The sequence below is a fragment of the Nipponia nippon genome, unplaced genomic scaffold, assembly GCF_047370975.1.
Source record: "Nipponia nippon isolate SJK-2023a ecotype South Korea unplaced genomic scaffold, ASM4737097v1 scaffold_25, whole genome shotgun sequence".
NCBI classification, from domain to species: Eukaryota; Metazoa; Chordata; class Aves; order Pelecaniformes; family Threskiornithidae; genus Nipponia; species Nipponia nippon.
The window spans coordinates 2,672,532-2,700,347 of NW_028262342.1; the positions used below are offsets into that span (position 1 = coordinate 2,672,532).

The 27,816-nt window shown below is 44.7% G+C and overlaps 2 protein-coding genes across 14 annotated transcripts in view; one reads left to right on the forward strand and one right to left on the reverse strand.

Moving 5' to 3' along the window:
* Nucleotides 1-27,816, reverse strand: part of LOC148055247 (uncharacterized) — a 145,240-nt gene that overhangs the window by 113,400 nt on the left and 4,024 nt on the right. For 10 of the 13 annotated variants that reach the window (XM_087761648.1, XM_087761649.1, XM_087761645.1 and 7 more), the window contains exons 2-3: nucleotides 24,006-24,149; nucleotides 3,779-3,852 (exon numbers count right to left, since the gene is read on the reverse strand). In XM_087761648.1, the coding sequence (XP_087617774.1) occupies nucleotides 3,779-3,852; nucleotides 24,006-24,032 (101 nt within the window). In that variant the 5' untranslated portion in view covers nucleotides 24,033-24,149. Of the gene's footprint in view, nucleotides 1-3,778; nucleotides 3,853-8,568; nucleotides 11,241-11,354; nucleotides 11,462-24,005; nucleotides 24,150-27,816 lie in introns of those variants that run through there. The other 3 variants (XM_087761650.1, XM_087761640.1, XR_015705653.1) reach the window with 2 other exon arrangements.
* TSPAN2 (tetraspanin 2) lies at nucleotides 4,435-27,626 on the forward strand. Its single transcript, XM_087761637.1, has 8 exons — nucleotides 4,435-4,592; nucleotides 7,841-7,943; nucleotides 21,318-21,415; nucleotides 21,868-21,942; nucleotides 22,487-22,588; nucleotides 23,827-23,901; nucleotides 24,646-24,729; nucleotides 26,669-27,626. Exons 1-8 carry the CDS (start codon nucleotides 4,524-4,526, stop codon nucleotides 26,732-26,734), a joined length of 672 nt encoding a protein of 223 aa, XP_087617763.1. The 5' UTR covers nucleotides 4,435-4,523; the 3' UTR covers nucleotides 26,735-27,626.

Consider the following 27,816-nt stretch of genomic DNA (forward strand, 5'->3'; position numbering starts at 1 on the left):
TAATTGAAATTAAACAGCAGTTGCTCAAGCAAGGACAGTTTCTTATCCATCTGTCATTACAAATAAAAGCAATACCATATGTTTAGCAGTATCTAAATATCTAGAGCTGCAGTTGGATAACACTTCTTTCAAAAGCTTCCCAGCATGCTCTGCAGTGAGAACCTAACCAAAACCAAATGGTCTTTGCCCCAGGATCTGCATAATTGTAAATTGAACCGCAAAGAAATTTCCAGGTTGGAAAGCTGTTACAGATATCCATATGCTTGTTTCATCTAAGATATTCTATGTAAGAACCCATGGATGAAAGGCCACTTTGATAATAGAAGACTCTTTAATATGTAAAGCAATACAATCCCTGGATTTTGAAGCTGGACATGTTCAAGATGGAAATAAAACATTGGTCTTCACAGCAAATATGACTAACTAGCGCAGCGCATGGAATAATGTTGTGAATTGTCTACCAACCAAATGTTTACTTCACAATTTGATAATCCTATTCGCAAAAATATTATGAGCCCCTTCTTTCCTTAATTATATTGAGTTCATAGAATCATAGAATCGTTTAGGTTGGAAAAGAGCTTTAAGATCGTCAAGTCCAACCATTAACCTAGCACTGCCAAGTCCACCATGAAACCATTGTTTCATAATAGCCTATGAAATGAAAATATTGATCGCCTTTGTATTTTTTCTGAAAAATCTCTTAATGGATACAAAACCTGGAAATCACAGACATTATTGTAATAAGTGTCAGGGTTGCATAGGCACTGATTACCAGAGAAAAGCAGAAAACATGAAGTGGAATTGGAGAGGCTGGTACTTTTTGAGCAATCAGTACACTGGGTTTGAGGTAAAAATCCAGGTATCTGGGGTGAGGCAGGTGCCCAGGTCCGTTGTCACAGTGTTGGCACTTACCCCGAGGACACAAGAGGGTGAGGTGTTCCGGACCAGCCAGCCTTCTCCTCGCCTTCGCCAGGCCTCCCGCCTTCTCCTCGCCCCCGCCGCCGCCCCGCGCCCCGCCAGGCGCCGCGGCCCCCGGGAGACGGCGCCGCTCGGCCGCGGCCAGCAGAGGGCGCTGCCGCACGCGGAGCGCGGAGGGCGGGAAAGCCCGGGGGGAGGCGCGGGGGGGGGGCCGCCCTCCTGAGGAGCCCCGAATGGCGGTTTCGTGGCATCAGCTCTGACGAGAAAACGGCAGAGAGACTGTTGGTTTCTGTCCTACATTTTGTGCCGCATCCGAGGCTCAGAGCCTGGGAGGGTTCAGGGGTCCGAGGCTGGGCTGGCAGCAACACGGAGAGCAGAAGAAATCCGGTCCTGGAACCCGGACCTCCATGGTTCTTTCCGAGACCTTTTGAGGTCCTGTAACAGCGCTGGCTGTCTGCACAGCTCTTGGTGATTTGCCCCTCATGGAGGCACTGCAGGAGGAAGCTGGGAAGTGCTTCCCCGAGAAGCCAAAACCTATGTGGTGGAAAGCAGCGTTGGGATTCGGGGGGGTACCGGCCTGCTACCCGGTCGACGGGGCCAACATGGAAGGCTGGGGACAGAGGGCAAGACACAGACCCCACACGCTTCCTGCCACTAACTCTCTGAATAACTGGTCTCTTCATTTGTACCTTCTGCAGAGTGACTGTGCAATCACTGATTAAACCTGCTCTCCTGCCTAAATCGGTTTGCTGTGGTGACTTCGATTCCATCAAATCTCGTCAGGAAACGGCTCTCCCCTCCAAAGTAAAGGGGTCCTGTCCCCGCAGCTCATCCCCATATATTAACTCAGATTCTCCCTTGGCCCTCCTGAATCTGTTTTACTATCATCAGCTCACAATGAGCTCCACTTCCAAACAACAAAAAAAAAAAGTACTTTTCGGAAAGAATACATTTAATTTTAATCCTGGTTAGCTGTACCCAAAATAAAGGCACCAAGAAGAACCAAGATCTTCCTCCTCTTGGTGGCATGCACATACAGCGACCATCCCTGCGGTGGATACCAATTTCGGCAGAGACGCCTTCTGCCTTCCACTGTTGCTTACTCGTCTGTCTCCTAGATTAAAAGGTTTTATCGACGGCTAAACTAAAAACCAAATGTAAATGTCCTTTATTGCCCTTAGAACCTGGATTGCAATTTGCAATGATAGAAATTTAAAAATAGTGTTTATTCAAACCCAGATTTTTGTTTTTAAATTAAAAAAAGAAAAAAAAGCAAATTTTCTTCATGGCTCCCTGTTCTTGAAAACTGCCTGTAACTCCTAGGAACAGACTTTGCTAGATCCAGATATTGAGGAGTCTAAAAATCCTGCCCAGAGCTCCGTGAGAAATTGTGGAGCTCTACAGGACAGTTTTTGAAAGATGATCTTTTGATCTGCTTTGAGGAAGCAGAGGCAGTCTGTGCTACAGAACCGCTACAAGAACTTGGGCTTACGAGGCTTAGTGGGACCGAGACTGAAGTTCACAGGCTAGCATTTTGTGCATGGACTGTTTGCTGGCCCCCTCGCCATAGCCCTGGGAACACATTTTAGAGAAAGAACAATGCAGAAGCAGTTAAATCACCACTTCTGAAATGCTTTTGAGAAAAAATAATCACAAAAAGATTGAATCAAGTCCTCATGGAGTGATCTCACGCTTCCTGCATACAGTCAAAAGAGCTAGACAGCAAGAGACTATGCTCTTGTCACCATGAATGACTTTCTTCCGGAAGCAACGGAATATTAACATAAATGTATCTGCAACAACAAATGACCAGAAAAGCCCAGCCACATCGAGCAGAATATCAAACTGCTGCCACTGTTCACACCAGTTGAAACTGCTAGCTGGGAAGAGCAAAACTTTCCTGATAAAGTTAGCATCAGTTCAACTGGATTTCATTCACCGCAAGAATTACGTAGCAAGGAGACCTACCGCTCATGAAGGCTGAATGCTCCATTCCGAAACTTGTAGAGAAAATTAGCATTAAAATTACTAGAGCAGTAGAGAAGCCTGATAAAAGACTTTTTGAAAAATGATCTATTTTGCTGTCATAAGCCAGTGCAAAACCGCTCCCTCTTTTAGATTTTTTATTGCTTCAAATGTATCGGGGGATAATGAAGTCTTTTCCTACTGTTTGATACATCTCATTGTCATTAAGTTACTTTGTCTATTCAAACGGATTTGTGTTTTTATTATTTTAGAAGGAACACATTGAACCTGGTAGGTCAATACCATTTAGCACAGCATCACTCTGAAGCAAAAAAGGGAAATTGCAGGCTTTTGCTTTGTGTCATAAGGTAGGTTGAATGTTTCTTTAAAAAAAACTAATAAAGTGTATTTCACTGCAAGTGGAACAGGAGATTCTTAATAAAACTCTGCCATTGCAATTCAAATGATTTTGGGATGATTTTCCCAATTCCTATTTATTCCTATTTGGGATGATTTTCCCAAAATGTTGCCAGGCTTTAAAGCCGCTGAAAATAAATAGCAAAGTGAGTGAAAATAGAAACCACCTCCAATATGAAAGTAGAAACCACCTCCAACATGAAAACAGAAACCACCTCCAACATCCTTCAGTATTACTGGATCATTAGATGAGTGTAATTGCATTCGAAATAACAAGACCCAAGCATCTTCTCCTATGCCTTTTTGCATGGTTTCCATACACACCTTCGGAAAAATTGATTCTAAACATGAAAGCAATCTGGATAGGTAAAACTGTACCGTTATTTTAATACAGCACAAATCAGGAAATAACTGCTTTATTCGTTAAACATTGAGACGAAAGGTTTAACATAAAAACCCACTTCTCAAGACACTCTACCTTTCCTTGTGCTCCCTTGTCGAAGCCCCGCAGGCAGCTTCAGACTTTCTGAAGACTGTGAAAGAGAACAGCAGCTGAAAAAAATTGTAAGAGGAGAAAGATGTAAGATTTTGACAGCAGAGTTGGCATTTTTGGTCAAATCTTGAGAAATGGAAGTATTAGTGATTGGAAAATGAACTTGGGGGGGGCCCTTCGTTTATGAGTGTGAGCGAAAACAATTTTAAGGAGAATAGCCCGTTTCCTGCTACCCTCGGACTTCACACATCAAATTCTCGATCTTGCTTATAATTTTGTGGGCACACGTTCCAGTATCTGCAAAATTTGGCTAATTTAACGTCTTGGCCTGAGACGCGTGCCACGCCCGCAAGGCCCAGAGGGATTTTATTGAGTCCAGGCGGAAAAAAAAAGGCGACGGGGAAGGCTGCGGGCAGGGGGCGGCGAGCCCGGCCCCTCAGGGCAGAGCCGCCCTCGCCGCCGGCACCGCTCCGGGCAGGGAGCCCGCCCCGCCGCCGGCCGCTCCCGCCCGCTCCCCGGGCGCCGTTCCCGCCGCCTCCCGGAGCGGGTCCAGCTCGGCGGGGCTGCCCGGGCAGCACCGCCCCGGCCCCGGCCCCGGCCCCGGCCCCGGCGCCGGCCGGCCCAGCCCTACACCTGCCTCCCGGCGCCGCCCCGCTGCCCGCCCCGCGCGGAGCCGCCGGCGAGTCGGGCGGAGCCGCCTCGGCAGCTGCTGCCGGAGCCGGCGCCCGCCATGGGCACGGTGCTCGGGGGGATGCGCTGCATCAAGATCCTCCTCTGCATCTTCAACCTGACCTTCTGGGTGAGCGCCGGGCCGGGCGGAGCGGGGCCGGGCGGAGCGGAGCGGGGCCGGGCCGCCTGCGGCACCTGCCGCCCTCGGGCCGGGCCGGGGGCGCGGGGGAGAGCGCGGGCGGTGCGGGGCGGTGCGGGGCTGGGGCTGCCCCAGCGCAGGGGCGAGCCTTGAGGAGGGGCCCGGGGCCCTCGGCGGAGCGCTGCGGGGTCCGGTACCGGGGCTAGCGGGGCCGGGGTGCTCTCGGCTTCTGCTGGCTTCCATAAAGATACGGCTCTTCTGGGAAGCCGTTGGCATTGCTGAGGGAAGACAACATCTTTCCTAGCTGATAATTTGAAGTAGTGACCATTTCCCCAACAAGCGTAACATTGCAAACGACAGGAGGCTGTGAGGGGTGCTCCCAGCATCCCATGCAGCGTCTCGCAGCCGAACGCTCCTTCGCAGCATCACCATGCTTTTCAATAACGTACTTTCAAATAGCGAGCCAACAGCTGCTACTTTTACAAACTCACCCTCAGGGAAAGTCCTTGCACTACATTGCATTTACTCTGCTGGAAGCTACCCTACTGTGTCAGTGAATAGTGGCTACTGCAGGACCCTCCAGAGATTCAGAGAATGCTATGCCCATTCTCCCCTCACTGCACCTTTTTATTAGTCTGACAGTTGCGGAGCACAACTAAATTCATGCTTTCCTTTTTCTTTCACTTTCCCTCATGCCGTGTTCCCCCTTCCAGTAGCTTTCCAGTTTTTCACACTGGAAAACAATTAGCAATGTTATCTTCTTAAGTGTCTTTTTCTTTCTTTCTGATTCACTGTTTTTTAAAAAGAAGTCACAAAATAATCCTGTTCAGCCTCTCTGGAGCAAGCAGTTTTGGGCTTTTGTCTCCTTTATGCTTGAAACACAGTTAAACCAAATGCTTTTCCCTCTTGGTGACAGCACTGCAAGCTCCGGGTACACAGCGCTGCTGTGCTCAAGCTGTAGGAGCCGAGTGATGTTGCCCAGCTGCAGCTGCAAGCCAGTAGAAGGACAAAGCTTTGTGTTATGTTGTTTCACAAAAGTGACAATTACTGTGTTTTGTTATCTGCCTTTTCATTAAGATGGAAGAAACCATCTCAGCTGGACTGGGGGCATTCATTTCCAACACATCCAAGTGCCCAGAGGCACTCAGAGGCCTGGGCTGAGAGGAGGGGGCTCCCGGGGCGCTCTGGCGGTCCGAAGGCTGAGCCTGGCCCTGCAAGCAGTGAGGTTCAAATGCTGTGACAGGGTGGCAGGGCACCCTCACCCTCCATGCTGTGACGCTTCCGTGAGGAAAGCCGTGATCCCAAGCTCTTCAGCCATACGCTTGCCTGCTTTCTTTGCTTGCTGTAGCTATGCCAGAAGAATCAAGTGCCAGGCAATGCAGGACAGATAAAAAAGCACCGCGCCAGGTGAGCTGCAGGTGTTTTGTGAACCTCGTTCAGACCTAGGCTCCAGGCCTCCGTCAGAGCAGCAGCAGAGCACTGTGCCTGGTCCTGCAGGACGCTGAAGCCGTCTGCCAGGACACGCACCATTGCCTGGTAGGCTTCCAAAGATGTCTGGCATGTGGTGCGTTTGAGACCACTGTCTACAGATCTTTCCCCTCCAACAACATGCCTCGACGCTCCTTTTTGATCTAGTCTTGTTCGCATTAAAGGGAATTTTTCCTTCCGTTTGACAGCATCCATCCGTTGTTTGTCAGTCATTTCCGTGATCCAAGATATTGTATGCTGCAATAATCCTTTTACCTCCTAGTTCTGATGATTTACAGAAAAATGCCCTGTTGTAATCAGTCCAAACACATTTAACTTCAGCACATCCCTAAGAACAATACAAGCCTCGCTTTCTGGTAAGCCTCTAAACAGAACCCTCCTGACAACTGAGCAGCAGGAGCAGTTCTGAAATGGCAGGCGGTCTCCTGTAGTTTGGTGTGATGATTTAGAGGTGCAGCTGGTCTCTCAGCAGCATCCTCTGTCCTGGGACACTGGAGCTGGACCTGTGATACATAAAGGGGAAAGGGGCGCCTCTCAGCCCAGAAGGCTGTAATTTAGCCATAAAACAGCTAGGAGCGTTGAAAAAAAAGTCAATTAAGTTACTTCTGTCCTAAAAGTTTGGTGTGTGTCAAGCCAGCAGGGCTTAGCTCCTGGTCACACGGCACTGCCCTGTACGGTGCTGTGGTGGTTTAACCCCAGCCAGCAGCTAGGCCCCACCCAGCCGCTCGCTCAGTCCCCCCGTGGGATGGGGGAGAGAATCAGAAGGGTAAAAGTGAGAAAACTCGTGGGTCGAGATAAAGACAGTTTAATAGGTAAAGCAAAAGCCGCACAGGCAAGCAAAGCAAAAAATAAGGAATTAATTCGCTACTTCCCATCGGCAGGCAGGTGCTCAGCCATCCCCAGGAAAGCAGGGCTCCATCACGCGTAACAGTTACTTGGGAAGACAAACGCCATCACTCCGAACATCTGCCCCTTCCTTCTTCTTCCCCCAGCTTTACAGGCTGAGCATGACACCCTGTGGTGTGGGACAGCCCTTTGGGCAGCTGGGGTCAGCTGTCCCGGCCGTGTCCCTTCCCAACCTCTTGTGCCCCCCCAGCCTGCTCGCTGGTGGGGTGGGGGGAGAGGCAGAAAAGGCCCTGACTCTGTGTGAGTGCTGCTCAGCAGTAACAAAAACATCCCGGTGTTATCAGCACTGTTTCCAACACAAATCCAAAACACAGCCCCACACTAGCTACTATGGAGAAAATTAACTCTGTCCCAGCCAAAACCAGCACAGGTGCTTTTCCTACAGTAACCACATCTTGACGCCAGACCCAGGCCCTGAGTGGCCTCCTGCAATACTGCCTGACTCCAGTGCGGTTCCGAGGGTTGGGAAGGATGGCAGAGTGCTCCCCGTTGGATTGGCAGCCTGTCTGTTCTTCTCACGGGCACTCGCTTCCCCTCCGCACCCCGCTCCATTCCCCATTGCAATTCCAGCCAAGTTTTGATGACTGAACGAGCTTACTTACAAGGTTTGCAAGTCACTAGTAAGTTCAGAAGCACTGCTACACTGAAGAGCTGAAAGAAAGAAGTACGTTGCACTATAACAGGAATTCATTGTTCTCGATAATGTAAGCAAGTGCTTCCTGAATTTTCTGACAGTGCAATCCTGAGCTGTGGGATTTCAAGAAAGCATAAGGTGTCAATGACGCCTCTTTGATGCTCTCCAGCCAATTGGTACTGAAGTATTGACTGGTCTGTTTATCTTCCAGCTGGCAGGAATGGCTGTCATTGCCTTTGGTCTATGGCTGCGGTTTGGTGGGGTTATGGCAGGCTTTGCTTCAGAGAAAAAGTCTCCAGAGTATTTCTTCATGGGTAAGTTCAAGTGCCTGTGATGACAGCAGGCTTTAGCCTTGGTTTCATCCTGGGGCATGTGACATGCATTGAATTATATGAAGGCCAACAATTCCTGGGCTGAACGACACAAAACTGGACATTCTGGTGCTGTGTCACGTGCGTGATGGCTTTCGTCCTTTCTCTGCTTGCCATCAACTTCCTTAGGCCTAACTGAACTCTCCTCTCAGATTTGATCCAGTCCTCACATATCCCAAGTGAATTGTGCTAATGCTGTCGAATAGAAGTTGGGATGGGTCAGAGACCCCTGGAACATGGGGCTCACCAATATATCCTTCCAGAGTTTTCCGTGCAGCTGCTAGCCAACAAAACAACAGTGTCGCTTCTGAGCGTTTCTAATACCAGTGCAGCAGTGAAACTTTTGCTCACCAGTTCTCCCTGTGTCTGCACACAGAGGCCCTCAGTGTGACTCTAAATACCAGAACAAATCCTTCCACAGCTGAAAAGTAAAACCACACAGCGTTCAGTCATCTCAAGAACTGTTTGTCCAGCCTAGGCAGGAATCAGCTAGCTCCCCAAGCCCACAGAATTGGTATTGGTCATATCTAATTTTAGGCATTTAAGATACGTTTTTTTCTCCCTAGGATTTCCAGTTGGGATTTCTGGAAACGCCACCTGTGTTACATATCTATAGACATCCTTAAATAGCAGCTGTCTAGGACTGCCAGCAACTGCATTTCTCTATCCATTGGCAATTGTGACGTGCCTTTTCACCAGGAGAGTCAGATTATTTTTCTGTTTTAATATATCACCCCTGGAGATGGAGTCACTCAATAAAATCCACTTGGGGCAAACATTTTGGCCATCTACAAATGCCAAGTGCGAATGAATACCCAGTCCTGCCTTGTCCATCAAGCCACTCTGACAGGGTGGCCAGGAATGGAGGTTGACCCAGGATGTCCCGTGGCAGTCAGTTACCCACCACAGGAATATTGCCTGGGCTGTGCTGTTACTTTAAATACCCCAATTCTCTTAGTGGAGACCTTGACTCTGATACACCGCAGTCCTAACCCCAAGCTTTAATATATGCAACCAGGCTAGAGGCACAGAGCTGACTGTATAGTACTGTGGAAACTGATGGGCAGAATGTCATGTCCAGCATAGCTCCTGTGGGAGTTCACGAGGCTGAATAAAACCGTTCAGATGAAAATTTGATTGGGACCTGAGGGTTACTGTAAAATACCCTATAGCACCTCCACTGACACAGAGAGCCAGGAAGTATGATTTACTTATGAGCGGCTATGTCAGCAGCATATTAGATCACCAGCTTCATTTCCAGATCCAGTTTATACCTGCTGAATTTCCTATGCTGTATCTTGGCACTCTTCCCCGCCTCATTCACTTATGTTTCACCCAGGAGATTCAACAAGACAGAAGGATGTTCTGGCCCTCAAAATCAAGTACTGTTGGTTTCTTAGAAGCCAGCAAGGAACACATCCTGTGATGTGAATAAGCACCACAGTCATTTTACAGCTTTGCAGTGCAGACCGTAACACTGTGTAAACAAGATATTCTTTGGTGCGTGTGTATTTAAATCTCTGAAAGATTTAATCTGCTTCAGTCCTGAATAGGTATTACAAAAGCTATTCACAGTTGTTAATTTTGGAAAGTCCTGGGGAATGTTCTTGTAAAAGTTTTGTCATATACTGTGACAATCAACTCTTGGGCTGTCACATGTATTTATAGAGCTGTATTGCTGTAATTTGTAGAATTACAGAATCGTTTATGTTGGAAGAGATCTTTCAGATCATCAAGTCCAACCGTTACGCAACTGCTAGCAGAGGAAATGCTAAGGAACAGGACATAAATATGTTCAGAATTCTTTTAAACTTGCACTTTTGACTGAATTCTGAAGCAAAGTTTTGGCCCTTTTTTGTAACAGGCATTGTGCTCTGAACGGAGCATTCCTGTTAAACAAAAAAAAATCTGCTGCCCTCCCTCATTAAAAATCATATTAAATGCTGTTGTGACTTCTGAGCATCTGATGGGGCAGCCATGCAGAAGTCAGAGGCTGTTAATCTGTGACTAAGGCAGTGGTAAAAGAATGGTGATGAGTTCAGTAACGGTGGGTTTCTTTGCAGGAGACAAGGCTGCACTTGACGGTCACGCTCAAGAGCTTTACCCCTCTAGGAGATTCCAGCTCTGAGTCCCCCTTGACAGTTGTGTATTGGGCCCTTCTCACAGAGACTCTAGGAGTGTTGTTTATTTGGCTTTGTGCTTGCTCTGTAACACGCGTTCTGGGTGACAGCCAGAATTTTGCATAGGAATTTTTAATATGGAACACTGTGCAGCACACACGGAGCAGCTGCCCAGAGGGCTGAAAGAGAAAGCAGATCATCGGTATGACTTGGAGATATAAACATATGGCCATATATTTAAAAATAATTCCTTTAGCTCTGTTCCACTGACTGCTTTTGTGGCTGTCTTGTGATAACCCAAGCCTCTGTGATCAGATCAGCTTTGTGTCAGTGCTTGGAACAACAGTGCAGCTGCATTCAGAGTTTGCTTTGTAGGTTGAAGCACTGTCCAGAATCACCATCTTGTGGAAAACATCTCATTTTCTTGCTTCTAAAGAGCAGCACATTCTGCTCTTTTTGTACCTGGATTGAGCTGCCAGCCGAATCCAACCAGCTTCTCTTGTGCTTCCTTGTGATGTTTTTTTTCCTGGATCTGAAATGTTGTTTTAGTTTAAAATAATTGATAATTATATCCTTGCATTTTCCATTAGGCCAGAGTGAGTCTCCTTAAATAGCCTTGTTCTTTACCAGCAGTCCAGCTGTCTTTTCTGCCCCCTGGAATAGTTTGGCAAGCAGGCCTGTTCATCTTTTCCAGCCACCGAAATGTTTTTGTTGGTTTGAGAACAACTCACAGGCAGCAGTGCTGAGGTCAAGCACATATGTGTTCTTAGTTTTCTGTTGCTTGTGGTTTTATGTTCAGTGATCCATACTCCCCACTGCAGCTTGCAGTTTTTTAACCTCCAACATAAAAGGCTGGAATTGACTCTTTGACCCATGCAGTCTCCGTCCACTTTACCAGATGTATCTTACACTGGAGCAGCCTCCTAAAATTGGGCATCCTCTCTCTCCAGCTCCCCAACTTTTGGAGTTCCCACTGCAGTGGCAGGCAGGACAATATTTTTATGTTACTCCATCTCATAGTACGTTTTTTGTGCCTGTGCTTCAAGTGGTGAGGCAAAACTGTAGCTTTCCTGTTCTATTGCAGTTCAGCTCTGGTAGATTTCATATATTCCCCTCTTAGCTGTACTTGAGAGAAAAAAAAAGAAAAGGAAGGGGGAAAAAAGATAATTTCAGCAAAAGTCAATAGCTGGGCAGTTACTTCTTTTGTATGAGTTGTCTGTGACACTGTACTGACCAAATGGAGGAAAGATCTGTAGAGTAAAGGGAATTCCCTTGGATTGCTTGTCCTTCTCGAGACTTCTGTACCAAGACTCTGGCGAGTTTTTTACTGGGCAGGAAAGTCTGCAACAACCAGAAGGAAAAGAGAGATGCTTGTGTGAACCCAAGATGTCAGCATTGCTGTCTCACAATTAACTGGTCCTTAATTAAGTCTTTGTAGTAGTGCTGTTCGTAAATTTAAAAATACCTGAAGTACAGAAGTGAAGACAGAACGCCTGCTGAGTGCAAGTTGAGCATTTGTGAAGTAAAAACTAACACGGGGACTTTTTCAGGGTCAGTTCAAGACACCTATTCTCCCCTCTTTGCTTTTGGTGGATGAAGAGGAAAGTCTGTTCTGGTCCCTTGGGCAACACGGAGGAAAACTCTCTGTATCCCTAATAAATGAAGTGCAGAGGGTCACATCACTGCCAGCGGCAATAAAAATGAAGTGTATGTACTCAACAAGCCCCATCAGGAATGGTAACAAAAACTGGTGAATGTGAATGAATCAGTCTGGATGACTCTTTCTCGTATCTGGCAGCACTGAAGCATCGCTTCTCCTGCACAGCCAGAGCTCACAAACTTTCTGCTATGTTACATTCTCTTTGCTCCAGTTCCATGATCCAGTCTGTGGTCCAGGCATTCATCAGGGCCAAAACAGTTGTGGAGAGAAGTTTCAGGGTGGCTGTGGCTTTTTCTTGGGGTCTGTGAGAGCATGAGTGATCATTCTGGCTTTGAAAGGTACAGTTAGATGGCGCATGCCTTAGGATATGAAGTCATGTCTGGAGTTGAAGGATATTAGTAGTTTTTCTCCATAGTAGTGGGTGCCCATACAAACAGGAGTTGGCCAGCAGTTAAATCCATGTAAACTGCAATTCTCTGCTCCTGTGCCTCATTTTGTTATAGTTCTATTCATGTATTTTGGAGTCAAGCACTATACCCTTAGTCAACAGTATTTTCTCTCCAAAATCCATAGCCTCTCAAACTCTATCAGCCTTTAAAATGAGAGCTATTGGCAAAGTAGCCTCTGTGTAGAGATGCGATACCACAAGGAGCATGAAATGGTCCTGCCATCATGTGTATTGGAGAGGCTTTGAGTCTGTACTTAAGACTTAAGCAATGAACTTGTCTTTCTTCCTATCATCTTGTGTGCAGGTCTCTTCTTCTGCAGTTAAGGAAGAGTGGTTTAGAAAAAGCTGACAGTGGCCCTGAGTGGAAAACCAAAGCTTCTGCACTGGAAATCTGCTTAAAAAATAGGACACCACCACTACCACGCCCCCCCCCGCCCCCCCAACCTTACTCAAAATCAAAGTTGTTCAAAAGTCCTCAGTCTCTGTGCTGGATGATAAAACCTAGCAATCAGTTCCTAAGAGTCAGTATCCCTCCTGGCAGAGGAAAGGCAAGGCCACCACAACGTTAGAATTCTGACAAAACAAGCTAATTAAGCCTAATGGAATAATCTGTCCATCTACCTCAGGTTGATTGTTTTATATTTGCAATATGCTGAGATTCAGGAGGCGTGGTTTTCTTTTTAATTCAGCACTTAAGCATGATAGTGCACTTCATGCTTTTTGTCTGTTAAACTGCCCTCCTGGGTAACCCTTTCTCCCACCCTATTCTCTGTGTGTAGCTATCTAACAGCTAGCCAGTTCCACCCAGCAGCAACAGTTGAAGCAACAGTTACGCCATTTCCTTCTTTGACGCACCCTCTTCTCCTTCCTCTAGGCAGCTGCAAGCCACCCCGGTGCCCGCACACCGGTCGCATTGCTGTGAATGCTGCGCTCTGACAATACCGCTCACCGGGTACCTGGGCTCTCCTCCCTCAGCCTGCCTCAGTGAGCGATCAGGCACTTGTACCTGATGCTGGGCAGACTGCCCATGCACAGGCCAGAGCCCAGTCCCACAGGCTCAACGCTTCTCCTTTTCCAGAAACAGCCACCTGCAGCAAGTGACCTAGGTGATGGGATAAACCTGTCACTGGTCCTGCACGGAGTAAAAAGACATCAAGATGTTTCCTCTCGCTGTAGCAGCACACTAAACCCAGGAATGCTCAGGCTTTTTCAGTTACATGCTTTGTTCTTCATACATACATTCTCTTTAAAAGGGCTAACTCTGCTAGAGATGCCAGTCTCTAAAGTGGCTTCTAGAAAAAGAACCAAACCAATATAACCCGTTGTATCTCACGGGAAATGTCCTGTGTTGTGTTTCATCCTGACAGAGCTGGAAATACAATGTCCACTATGAAGCCATTAAGAGGAAAGCAGTTTGTCTGCTGGAAAAAAAAAATAAAACAGCAACACAAAAGCCCTTAGCTCCTTTTTGGGGCGTGTCACTTCAAAAGCATCTACAGAGAGGATTTTGACTGAGTTGGTTTGTTTTGTTCCAGCGCTTCCTGTGTCTGCACTTGGGTGGGTAAAGACAGCTCTCTGAGGCGCCCTAACTTCTGCTGCGGTGGGGGTTGCAGATTTCTCTGGGTGCGTTATGGCCATACTCTGGTTTGGGTGGCTTAGAGCCTGTGCATTTAAGCATTAGAAGTGTGTAATTGTTGTTGATATCTGCATGGAAATGTATGCATGTACACAGGATTATTCAGGGTGTCCTACTCTAGAGAGGCTTGCAGAGAATTGCGAGAGGATTTCAGAATACCAAATGACTGAGTATTAAAAAGGCAGATGAAATACAGTAACAACAAAGCAAAGTGACGCAAGTGGTAACAGATAATCTAAGCAGTACAAACAGTGAGAGACCTTAAATTAGCTATAATCACACAGGAACGTGATCTTAGACTCACTGTCAGTTGCTCTTGACAGAAGTGCCTTGCTCAGCTGCAGTCAAAAAGGAATATAAATGTCAGGAATTATTAAGAAAGGAAATGAGAACCCAACTGACAAATTTTAATGTCATTGTGTAAATTTCCAGTGCGCTCAGTGTCTTGAATGCTGTATGTGGTTCTGGTCAAAAAGGATGCAATAAAACTAGAAAAAGTATTAAGAAGTTTGACGAGATTATTATCATACTATGCCCTATGAAAAACTTCCATATTAGGAAGTTTTTCCCAGTATTCACAGGATTAAATTGTAGAATCCATTAGCACAGGGTTCTGTGAAGTTCAGCCGCGATCGTACAGATCCACCGAATGCAGGTATGTTGATTACATCTGACTTGGGTAAAGTTTGCTGTAGGGTGAAGTAGATACGGACAGAGCCATGGGAGACTACTGAGAAGGTAACAGCTGACATCCTTTGGCTTATGTGAATTTGGGACATCATTGTTTAGGGTTGTGAGATGCATGTGAGCAAGGTATGTAGCAAGTGCTGGTATTCTGTGGGAAGGGGGAGGCAGCAGACTGGGATGTTACATTACAGTGAGGTTGCTTTTAAATTGAAATTCAAGATTTGTGCATCAGCAGAAGCCTACAAACTGGCTGCTATCTGTAACGCTGTTGTGGTTCCAGGAAGATTAACCACAAAATACCTGTTGAATTCTCACAAGAGATGTAATTATGTCTGTGCATTATGCTCAAATTAAGGGTATGTTCCAATTCTCTGGAAATTAATCTTCCTTCAGAGGACTCTGCATCTCTTCTCCAGTTTTGTAAATGTATTTTATAGATAAATATACTAAAAATCTATTAACACAAAAGTGGTAGTCTCTAGTGACGAGCCTGTTTCAGAAACTGACTTCGCTACCATGTGCAACATTCACAACTGTCCCTGTCTGGCCTGTTATTCCCAACTCCTACATGGGTTTCTCATCTTTTCCAATAGTGCATTTGCACTACACGTTCCTTGGTGCTCTACTGAGGGCTTGAGAATCTCAGTCCTTCTGTGGAGGAGCACATCTGCTTCCCCGGCTGTAATGCACATACAACCTCAGGAAAATCTCTTCAAGTCACGTCTGGGTTCTAGCACTCCTGTCACCCCTGCCTCTGGATCCCTTACATCAAGAACACAAGTTCTTGTTTTCTCAGTGGAGTATGAACAGTTGGTGGTTTGTTCAGTGTTAGTTACTCAGCCCAAAAAAGAAAAAGTAGAATTATTTAAAATGGAAAGTGACCATAGCAGCCAGGTAAACAAGAAACCCACGTGAAATAAAGCCAGAGAGCGAGACAGTGTACGTTTGTCTGCTCCTGCTCCTTGCAGTAGGCTCTAGACAGGGATTTGTATCTCAAAGCCGTCAGTAAGATTTAAAAAAAAAACAAACAAAAACAAAAACCAAAAATCAACTCTGGGAATGGGTTCTATTCCAGACTCTGAAATTAGATCTCTCCCAGCCTAGGCGGCCAGCGGGCTGTATCTGGTGGTGGTGGTGATGGCTCATGCGTTGTCTGAAATAAGAATAATGTCTGAACAATTAATGTTTGCATTAGTAGGTTCCTACCTGCCTGGTTTGTGTTGTAATGTTTCCTTTCTGTTCACAAAACACTGGTAGTACACACTTCTGCCTATCACCTGATTCTTTGCAACGGGAGCGTAGAGGGACTCGGGTTCTAAGGACACAGTTGTCACTCTGTCCGAGTGCCACATGACACCTAAAGAACTGCTGACATTTCCTTTCAGATGAGTTATACATAGATTTGCATGTTACCTTGAGAGCGGTTTTTAATTGCTCTAAGGAACAGAGAACAGACGTCTTGCAGATTTCACTCGTCATTTTTCTAAAAATGGGGCCGATCCCTTCCTCACTCTTGATACACATAAAGACATATTGCAGTCAGCAGCTATAAAATTCCATCCTTCTCTTCTGCCTAGTCTAAAATGATGAAATTCTGTATTCACTGCTAATCACAAAGGTTTTGTTCATCCAGAAATGACACACAGAATACCCTTTATCCTTCTTGAGGTGCTTCCTCACACTTGCAGATCCACTGTCTCCAAGTACAGCCCCAGTAGCGTATATGTGCTCATACCCAGAGGAAACAGTATCTTATGGAAGAACTACACAGATGCCAATCTAGAGATTTGCTGTTCTTCACTATTGGGAGCTATAGGTTGCTCTGAGAATGCCAGGTAACTTTTTAATTCCCCTTGTAATTGCAAAGCAGAGTCTGCTAGAAAACGGGAATCCCTCCTGTTGGAATTTTCACAGGGAATACCCCCATTTGTCATTTTCCGTTCAATAAATAATGATTTTCCCCATGGGATGAATCAAAAAATGAAGTATATGGAAAAGCTGCTGCTTTCCTGCTTTACTGCTTTCCAAATTTGTTCTTTGCACAATGAAACAATTGCTCAAGTATGGGCTTCCCCCCCTCTTACACTCTCTATTTTTTAGCCAGAAGGGAAATACATTTGTTATTAGGTGTTCTCTCACTTGACTTACTGCCAAAAGTGGAAGCATTAGTTTCTCTTCACAGCTTATAAAAATCTGTGTGTTTGTGTGTGGGGGTGTTTCAGCACAGCGAAAACAAAACAAAAAAACTCCACCACCCCAAAACCTGAATATTTCCCCACAGAAAAGGTCAAGAGAATAGGCTCTGTCCAAAAAAACCCCAGTCCAATGACACATGCAGGTGCGATAAATATTCCCGAGTTGTGGGCAGTCACACAGACGGCAGGTTTCTGCCGTTAGGTCCAGTGTTTGCCCTCCTTAAGGCCATAGCAGTGTGCCTGTTCTCAGTATTCTCTCTTCATCTGTTCTCTGCTCCTGCGTGGGCTGTGCTGCCAGCAAACTCAGAGACTAGTCAGTTGTCGGACTCTCTCTCCTCTTCATTAGCAGACACAGATCAAAGTGACAAAATTAGGAATCAGGGAATGAACAGAAGCAAGAAGAGGTTAGAGGAAAAATTTCACACAGGCCACAAACATTTTTTTCCTTTCTACCTTGTACTTTTTTACTTCTGCTGCACAAAAAGCTGCAGCTAGACACACTGCTCAAAATTTTCCATTCACCCAAACAAGCTCTCTACCTTGACCTGACTTTCACGCTTCTTTTTGCCATGCTGAGCTTTGTGGTGAACTTTTTTGTGTCAGAGTTTCTAGCTATCAAATGTGTTCCATTTTGTGACTATAAACGAAGTGTCTTTTTTGTTTCTCTGCTGTGCTGTAGATGCCAAATTGGAGGCCATGCCAAGGCTTTGTATTTTACAATGGAAGTGCTTATGAATAGAAGCTGATTAAGGCTTTGCTTTCCATCCTGCTTTTTTGAGAGGAAGGGGCTTTAGCGAAGCTTCGTTACTTCTGACACATGATACTATTGCATAGCAGTGTATGACATGAACACCACTAAACTTCTGGATTTGTCTGCTTTGCTGATCCTAACTGGGCTAACTTGATGGCCGTCAGTGCATGATGTCTCTAGGTAAGGCTGTGATTCTAAGGGGTGCCATACACTGCCACCCTTTCCTTTTTCTTTCCTTTCTAGAGAGTCTTGCTTTTCAGTTTAGGTCTATTCCTAAAGAATTTGAGGTGATCATGCCTACATCGCTGCGTATAGCCCACTAGGAAAAGAAATACTAGCTCCCTGTCTTATGTACTTACACCATCTAGGATGCTTCTGCATCTATTGCTTTGATACCCTTCCTGGAAATCATCTTCCAGTTGAGCATACCTGGATCTGGGTGCACAGTGCAAGCTGAGAAGCAACCTGGTCCCTTTGAATTTTTTTCAAGCTACTCTTCAAGTATCTCAATCCTGTCTGAAAGATTACGTGTGTGTATATGTAGCGGACAAGTAAAAACATCTTTAGTTTTGTGGAATTTTTTTTTAAGAGCTGTCATTATTTTCCATCGCGAAATAGCTCTCTGAGTATCAGCAACTACTAGTCCCAGGCTGAGAAAGGACAAAGTCTGGAATGAGCTCTCCTGAACAGAAAATGGAAGAAGGTGGTTTTAAACTCTTGGCTGGCTCAACTGCGGGGCCAGACACACAGCAAGCTCAGCTTTGTTTAGTGAGTGGTGTGAGTTCTTCCTGTAACACGCCTTAAAAGGGAAGTTCGGATTGAGGTAGCGGTTTAGCTGTGAGTCATGCGAGTGAAATGTTAAGTCTGTTTCTCAGACAAAAGCAAATCCAAATTCCTGAAAGTGGTCTCACCCCTGAGCCTCAGAGAGCTTTATCTTTGCGAGCTGGAAGCAACCAAAAGAAATGGGAAGACTTCTTTCCAGTTTCCTTAGTCAAAAAGTCTCTCTGCTAAGTCGCCTCATAAGTAATTACAGGGACCGGAGTAGGGAACGACACGCAGAAAAGGGTCCAGGAAACATCTTTGTAATTACACTCCGTTGGTTACCATGGAGATCTCAGAAAATGGCAGTTTTGGTGTTTGGCAGTTGAACCGCATGTTCTGCACCTGAGAGAAGATTTTTGTCTTTTCCACTTCATCTTCCATGAGGGGCTGACCTTTCTCTCCTGAGCCATATATATCTTTGTATATCCCTCCCTCAGTAAAAACCACTGTGTTGCAAATATGTGTACAAGTATTAGCTTGAAGAATGCTCAGTCCTAGTAAGTCACAAGATGCTGAATATTAAAAATCTAGAAAATACAGAATATGAACTGCCAGCACAGTCAGCATGAAATCCCACATATCTGGCATCACAGACCTGGGAAAGCCATATTAATTACAATTGGTTTATTGCTATTTAGCAAAATGTGTTCCTCAGCAGCAGTCCTTGGCACAAGAAGGGTACCGGTGGGCAAGAAGGATGGAGGGGAGGAGAAGGCTCACAATAGGTGGGACAGATATCTGGCCAATACACAGTGACTGGACAGTGATGTGCAATGAACAGGCAGCAGGCGGGAGTTTGCCTTCTCCAGGCAGGCTGCATCTGTGTGGCAGAGTAGCTGGATGCTCTGCACTCATTTATTGATTGATTGTTTTTTCATTTTCCTAGCAATCTGTGCAAACTGTCATTTGTACACAAGGCCTGCTAACAGTAAATGCCAGCAGCTCTGTTAACCCTAAAGATTTGGGTCAGATTTTAAAATAATGTTTAAATTGGTAATGGAGAATACTAACCGCTCTCAGCAGAAGTCTGCATAGTCAAAGCTGGGAGCAAGGCTCGCTGTGCCCTCTAGTGTGCAGTCTGTAGCTCCACTGTCCCCTCATAACGCCATGAGGGCAATGAAGCTGTTTTTTCCAGCAGTGGACTGGCATGGCAGATTTCTGCGTGTCCTCCACGTTGCCCACACAAGACAAAGACCAGAATTACAAGGCACTGCACTGAGCCTGTTGTACGTTGGCTGACGTGGTGCCCAGAGACAAGGCACAGACACAGTTGTTGTGGTCTGATGGGAACTGACACTGGACATGAATGGATGCATTGCCTAAGCACAAATCAAGCATGTAAGTTTACAAGTGAGGACAGAAAAATTCTGTGCTCTGGTTTTCCTTTGTCCTAGATAAAGCCCATACAAAAAAAAACCCTGTTCAATGTGAGTATTTCTAGCAGTTTTACAGGTGGCAGAGATGAATGCTGTTCCCCTTACCTCTACAGTTTTTGTCCCGTCAAGTTCTGAACATAGCTCAGGTCCTAGATCTTTAACTATGTATGGGGCTATACTGACATCTCCCATGTTCTGTACTTGTCTCAGGCCTGGTCTTTGCTGGCAGTCTCATTCCCAGATTGCTTCATTATCCTCTTAACGTGTTTAGTCTGATGATCCACTATATGCTGTTCTTTCTTTATGTCATTAAATTTGTCTCTACACAGATAACCCCTTCTGCCAGTAGCCTAAAGTCCATTCAGCAATGCAGAGCTTGGCTAAGGTGTCTGAGCAGTCCCCTAAATGACTCAGTAACTGCATAACACTTAACTGCGAATGTCCGGAACATGAAGGCAACGCAGTGTTGCCGCTGGCTGCTGCAGAGCCGCTCTGATTCTGCCTATTGAAATAAGGTGGTGGGAGGGTATCCTGCAGTTCAGATGAGGGCAGCATGCATCATGAGATGCTGTTTGTAGGCCATGCATGCAAGGTTCTCGGCCTCTAAGTCTTAGACACTCCACTCTTTTCATACAGAATCACCTTTTTTTAATATCTGATGTGATTTGTCTGGTTCTCTGTTCTATCCATTTTCAGGCAACTCTTCTCCAAGTCTTCTGATCATAATGCGCTGATAACATTAGCCTTTAAAAGCTGCTGATATCCCATATTCTGACACTTACATCAGTATGTTGGAGGAAGAAAAATGTAAAGTAATGACGCTGGAATATGCCTGCCCAGCAGGAAGTAATGCAGCTACTTATCAGAAAAGGAAGATGCTATGCTCCAAATCACTGAACTGTAGACAAGCTTCCATTTTCTGCAGCGACCAAGCTCAGGACTATTGCTGAGCTTATGACCTCCCCCAGGCTGTCCTCCCCACTCATTATTTCGCCAGAGGGTGCAAATTCATTGTTTCGTTCACTTCATCTAACAGCTTTCAAGGGGTTTCCCCAATCATCCTCTTCTTTCCGATAGCAATCAGCTTTTTCCCCAGCCAAAGCACTGATTTCAGAGGAACATCACACTGTAGTGCCTGTACCTTTCCTGAAGATCTTCAAATATCCTTTTTTATGTACTGCCAGGCAACTGATAGAGCATAGCTGTCAGGTAGCTTTTTAAGTTCGACCGCTGCATAGCAGTACAGCACGTTTCCAGCCCCAGGTTTGACAGAAATAAGCCCTCTAGCAATGTTGGATTTTTTTTTTTTGCCTTACATTCCACACTGAAGAGTTGCAAGGTGGTTCTGGATGGCATGGTGTGCGTTCGTCCCGGCCTGAGCTGCCCTTGGGACAGGAAACGTGGGAGGTGGAAGTCTTTGCATTTGTCTTCATGAGATTCTCCAAGAATTCTGAAGAAATCATTGGTCTCCTTTTGGGGAGAGAGCAACTTTTCTGTGTAATGGGTGATCTTTCTGAGAGCCAGAGACAATTGCTACTTATAAATGTGTGGTTTTGACAAAATAGGTAGCAGACTTTGGGAAGAGAAACCTTAAATTCTTGTCTGATTCTGATTTTTCATAGGACTCTATGTATTGGTGGGAGCAGGGGCTCTCATGACAACAGTTGGATTTTTTGGGTGCTGTGGAGCAGCGCGGGAGTCTCAGTGCTTACTTGGAGCAGTAAGTAAAAGGTTTCAAGGGCCTGGGCTGTGAAGGAAAATCATTCAAAAGCATATGCTTTGTGTGATTAGTGGAAAGATCTTTGCTGTCCAAGACCTGAAATGCCTTACGTCCTTTTACTGGCTAACCTAGCATCTCTGGCCACCGTGCTATTGCACAGCTTCCATACGTGAAGAAGTTCCATTGCTTGTCTCATGTGATATATTTCCTGGAATTACCTTCTGTCTTTTCTGAAGCTACCATCTGAGCCACATCTTTGCCATTTCCACCTTTGTTTCCATATTACAAGAAATCTGACTTGACACCCTTGTTAGAGACCCTGCTTACCAGCTTTCTTTCAGTTACTGTGTGGGCTGTTGAGGCCTGGGCAAGGATGAGGGACTGAGTGGCAGTCCATATAAAGCAGAATTGTGCAAGGTATGTTAATATAGGATTCTCTTCTTCCTCTGCAGTTCTTTGCTTGCTTGTTGGTGATATTTGCGGCTGAGGTCACTGCTGGAGTATTTGCCTTTATAGGCAAGAAAGTGGTAAGTAGCAAGAAACTTCTAATGTAATAATGGGGCAGTTATGAATTCCAATGCCGACTGACCTGCAGTCTGGCTCTTGCATAGGAAAACTTTCCAGGATACTTTTCCCAGGACGAGACTCTGACATTCTTATCTGGAGTCAGTCAGAGCTTGTGTTATCACAAATCCAGAATGGGATGCAGTTTTTGCCCCCCTCTATTAAAGAAAACCTGTACGTGTGGTTCAACCTTAAATCCAAAAGGAACATCAAGTAGAACTATATGGTAAGAGGGTATTGCTTGGGAAAAGGGCAAATTCAAGCACTGAACTTCTCCAACTAACAGTGTTTAACCAAACCACAGAATACAGCATATGTACATTCTGACCCACGCAGAGTCCCTCTGGATGCCATCAGGCCACAAAAGCTCCTGTCTTTCCAATCATGGTACCTCAGTTTACCAGGCATAATTTTCTGCTCTGGAGGTTGATGACGCAAGCTGGAAGTCTGCACTGGATTGGGGGTAAGACTTACTTGCCACTCACTTGGAAAGTCTCATTTCTGCAGGCAATACAGGAAGCCCAGAAAATCTATGAAGACACTTATGATGACTATATGAAAAACCCAGGGGGGAAGGTCAACAGGACTATCTATCAACACCACTTGGCTGTGAGTAGTCCTCCTGAGCTTTAATACCTTGCACTACTACTCTGCTGTCACATTACCCTTTAAAATTCAGAATGCCTCCCACTGAGGTATGAAAGAATAGAACTGAGTGTTACCTAAAATGGAGCCAGAGGCTCACAACCCGGTTTCCTGATGGCTCTCTCAGAATTCTGGTTTTCAGATCCCAAGTGATCCCTGCCTTTGAAAGTGAAAATGGCCAGGCTTTGAAATTTCAGCTGATGCTTCTGGTCTTTGTTGTGCAGAAGGTATGACTGTTACGGCCCTTTTGGATATTAAAATCCAAGAATAAATACTCACAGATGCAGAGAGTGGTAAAAGGTCTGAATCTCTCTGCATTTATCAAAGAAAAAACTGTGACCTGTGTCTCAGGACCTACAATGTGGCAGATCCTGTCACTGACTGAACCAAGTAGGTAAAGAACCAAAAGCGCATGTGTGACTCAGTTCAGGCCACCCAAAAAGTTAGTGGCTGAATCAGAATTAGAACCTATGACTTCCTGAATCCTGTTTGTGTCCATCCTGTATCTACACTGCCTCCCACAGAGATCAAGCCCAAGCTTTGTTGCTCCTTACAGCATTCCCACGTTCTTTAGAACAAACATTTCACAACCTCAGACCCTTTTGTCCTTCTCCCATAGCTGTTATTTCTGACCCAAAGAGGAATTCCAAGCATTTTGTGGGAGACAGGCAAACAGGAAAAACAAGCCCTCTGAAGCACTCTGATTTATTACTGTCTCCAAACCCAGCACTGTGTTTTGTCAGAAATAAAGATTCTAGCATTCTCTGTAGTAGCTTTTGTGCATTGCCCATAATTCCATGTGCACTATGTGAACTTTCTGCTTTCTCCCTTTACCAACTCCTGTTCCCTTGTAAGCCAGGGATCTGCTTTTCCAAAATCCACTTGGTTGCTTTGTTATGAGATATTGTGATAAAAATCCCTTCTGGAAGTTGTTGTTAATACAAATTTGTCTGTTTGCTATGGCTTCAGACAATTGAAACTGATTTTTGAAAGTTTTGGCCCACGCAGCTGAAATTCTACCAGGGGTGGCAGTTAATATAGGGAATAAATTTTTGACTCGATTTGTATTTTTTCTTTTTTTTTAGCTATTTATTGTCTCACTTTCAGTATGAAAGCAGTAACTTGCTTTCAGTATGAAACAAGTCTATGGTTTTTCCTCCTTTGATTCTTCATCACTCTCTCTCTCTCTCTCTCTCATTTAGCTCCAATGCTGTGGCAAAGGTAATATGGAACAACAAATGGGATTACCCTGTCCAGAGAATATCCAGATGCCAAAGGCAAGTGTCCTCTGTTTTGGTTGTTCTAGTCACTTTCTCATGTCAACTGTTTAGTAAAATCGGAGACATTCTGTAAGTGAAAGAAAGGAAGAATTCCTTTTTACCTTGCAAATTCCAGCATGACATTCCATGTGAAATGGAGCAGAGTGGAGGCAGAAATAAGTTGGAGGTCATATTGAACATGCCCAGCCCTCATTTCTGAAGCCTGCTTGTAGCATCCGATGGTAGCTGAGACAGTATTACATCATCTGCAAAGAAAAGTGGGAAGGACGTAGCAGAACAGGAGTCCTAAATGAAAAGCCCCCTGAAGGCTGAGTTTTGGCAAGTGCCTGCCTTAATCATGCGTGGAGACTCCTGACTAGAAACTTTGTTGGTGTTAAGAAGGATACTGTTATTTCTGTCTTTTGTGGAATCTGCTTGTGAGTACAATGTCGATCTGAAGGGGCAAACTTCCTGATTTAGCATGGCCTAACATATAAAGGGTTTTAAATTTAGGGAAAACTGATTCTAAGAAAATTACTTATCTATGTCAGCCTGTACAGGCAAGAGGTACAGATGTCTCACTAGAAAAGGGAATATGCTGTGAAAATTGTCCAACAAAACACAAAGCATAGATGCAAGAATTAGGACAGTGACTGCAATAATATTTTTCATGTTTATCTGTTGTTTAGTGAGAACAGCTGACTGGAGTTGTTGGAGTATATTTTTCTAGGAGTAAAAATCTTTCAATTTTGTTTTTAACAGAACTGCCTGGTTGAAATCCAGAATGTAATTGATGCTCATCTGCATTTAGTTGGAATTGTTGGAATTGCAATTGCTGGCATCACAGTGAGTAAATCCATGTTCTCACTCTCAAATCTACATTTGAGCCCAGTACCCTGTCCCTTACTCAAAGCTTTGTGGAAGGTGTTTTGCAGCAACTGGTGAGATTCCTCAAAGGTGCAGCTATTCTTATCACTTTCAGCATGCCCTCTCTCTGGGAATTGCCCACATTGGCGCAAGCAGACTTGCATGACTTTGATTTACCAGCTCATTTTGTGTCCTTAGACAGGGTCCAAAGTATCTAATGGGAATCTTACTTTGATGTAATAGTAGGAAAGCGGAGTGCACATGAACCAAACTGAAAAGCAAAAGGCCATAGCAGCATTTCATCTATTCTAAAACAACTGCAGACTGACACTTTAGGCCCTTTGAGGATTCGTTCCTTAGATTTCATAAGGAATAGAGAGTACCTACCCTTTGTATAGAAATGGCTTTCCAGGAAAATGCTGGCTGTAGCATTTGTTCAGCGTGAAGGATAGTTTATAAACAGATTTTCTAGGTTATAGATCCGGTGATCTGTATGTATTTTGTTAAAGGAACAGGATTTAAACTGCATAGTTTTCAGAACAGCATTTCTTTCACCTAGTTACAGGTAGCTGTTTCATCGAATTGTGTCATCAAAGTGTCAATAACTCCTTACAGTCCACCTTCTCCCACAAGTGTGTGTTGTATTCCCAAGGTCTGCTCCTTCCTGACAGAGCTGTGACCAATAGATGTCACCCTCCTGCAAGGATATGGCAGGAGCGGGCAGTCTGTGTCCAACACAGGCTTTAACAGAAAGCATTTTCCAGCACGCGTGTGCCATGACTTCCCTCAGACTCAGAAACCAGCAGCAGTCTGAAGCAGCATGAGGAGCCAGAATATTAGTAAAGAAATACAGTTTTAGCTTCTCTGAAGAGCTAATGTGGACACTTAAAAGCAGATGAAGGGTTTATGTATGTCATAGAAACCATGGCATGGGTAAAGGCGATTAAACAATCCTGTGATTTGTATAAAACGTGAAGGTGTACTCAAAAATACAGCAAAGCAACACGGGTGAGACAGAGCTCCAATAAGCTCATTGCTCAACAAGGACACACTAGAAATACGAACATCTCTTCTGTGGCTTCCCACCTCAGACACAGCAGAAGTTATGAAATGATAACCTCCTTAGCAGCAGAAACATGTCTGTACATTTGTCTGTGCTGGTTTCTGACCCTTCATAGGGTATGACTGGCCAGCTGTCTCCTTCTTCCTCAGGGAGGGGATATGAACTCAGTGGTTTAACTGCCTGATAGTACTGCTCGTCTCCCATCATTAGCAATGAAGTATCTGGAGGTAGCTGCTAACTGATTTGGAGAATCGAGCTGTGGCAAAAAAGAAATTTCTGGAGACTCTGGCAACACCCACTGTTCTCTGCTTTTACCATTCCCCCTAGTTAACTAGTTCCCTAACATGAATAGAGTTTTATATTTAATGTATCGTCTTGGTCTTGAGTAGTAACTGTTAAGAGCTTAGCTTTCTCTCTAAAACCATAATGCTCAGCACCAGTTCAAGAGACCTGGTTCTTCTGGAATCATTCTCTGCTCTTATTCAAATTTGTATACAATATTCCACGTAGAAGCATTCTGAAACTCAGAACCATTTGGTGCAATACTAGGCATAATACCAATAGTCACAGTTATTGATGTCAGTGACATTTATATTAATAATATTAACGTTTGGGGCTGTTACGCTGGCCTTAACATTTAGAACAAAGAACAGTGAAGCCAGCATGAGCAGATAAAATCTTGGCTTTGAGTATCAGTGAAATCTCTTTTATGTTAATTGTCTGATGTCTTGGGGTTTGTAGATGGAAGCAGTCACTTGCTGCTCTGCCGTAAGAACCTTCAGACTGTTCTGATATGCAGGCTATTTTATAACTGTTTTGTAAGTGGATCCCTAAATTGCATCCCTTCTCTTCTAGATCTTTGGCATGATATTCAGCATGGTTCTGTGCTGTGCGATCCGTAACACAAGAGACATGATCTAAAACTTTCACTGCACAACTATGTCCCAGGAGTTCCAGACTAAGCTTTACAAGAAGTGCTCTTCTACCCAATTTAATAATTGTAATGCATTTTAATTAGTGTTTTAACATACTGAGAGGAAAATATCCCATTAGGTGAGCAGGTGAATTGTATTAGTTACAGTAAAACCAAAGTGAACAACAAAGGGGTTTAAAATGTCCTTTTCAATGGGAAAAGCAAAGGTGCATCCAAGACTCATTTGATTTTTAATGTTTGTATATGTGCAATTAAGAGTTTACACATCTATAGACATTGTGTAAGCATATGCCTCTCTCTCCTTGCAAATATATATGCACATGAGCAGGTACCTGTATATTCAGTACCTTGTTTAGGTAAGTATGTGCAAATGGAATATGTTGTGTGTGCATGTTTTCATGCGTATTCTTCCAGAGTCTCACTATGCAAGAGTGTACACACACCCAGAGGTACACAGTGCTTGAAACCCTTTCATATTGAGCCCCTGTTTGCCAAGAATTAGCAGAGGAACAAATGCCATTTTAAAAAGTAAGACCTATGATCCATTTTGTAACTGTTCTTTCCAAAGCCCAAACAGAGTACAATTAATAAAATTGGACTTTATTTAAAAAAAAAAATTAATGCCTAAGGGCCTGCTCCAGCAAACTTTGATTCATGTGAGTAGACCCATTGACTTCACTGTCATGCAGAGACTGGATTTTTTTTTTTTTTAGGACTGGACCCTTCATGCACATGCAGAAAGCTCTGGGGGAGGAAACATGTCCAAGGAGATCCAGGCTAAAGGAAGAGAGGGAAAGAGGTGGGAAGCTGACAAGATAATGCAGTCATTTGGAAGCAATTGCAGTGCAAAGTGTGCTTACGCTTCCCAAGCTAGCCTGAGACACACAAAAAAAAAAAAAAATCTGTGGGTTAAAGGGGCCACTAAAATCTTTATTCAGAAGTCCCTTTATCCTGCAAGACTCCATATGGTATATATGCTGGTGCAGGAGTGGAGCCTATATGCAGAAAAGCAGCAGTTCTGTCAGATACTCTATAGAATCTAACTGGCCTGTGGAAGCCAACTGAAGAG

Coding starts and splice junctions, on each gene's coding strand:
- TSPAN2 (XM_087761637.1), top strand. CDS start 4,524: ATGGGCACGGTGCTCGGGGGGATGCGCTGCATCAAGATCCTCCTCTGC. Junction 7,944..21,317: donor TCCAGAGTATTTCTTCATGG/GTAAGTTCAAGT, acceptor GATTTTTCATAG/GACTCTATGTATTGGTGGGA. Junction 23,902..24,645: donor AGAATATCCAGATGCCAAAG/GCAAGTGTCCTC, acceptor TGTTTTTAACAG/AACTGCCTGGTTGAAATCCA.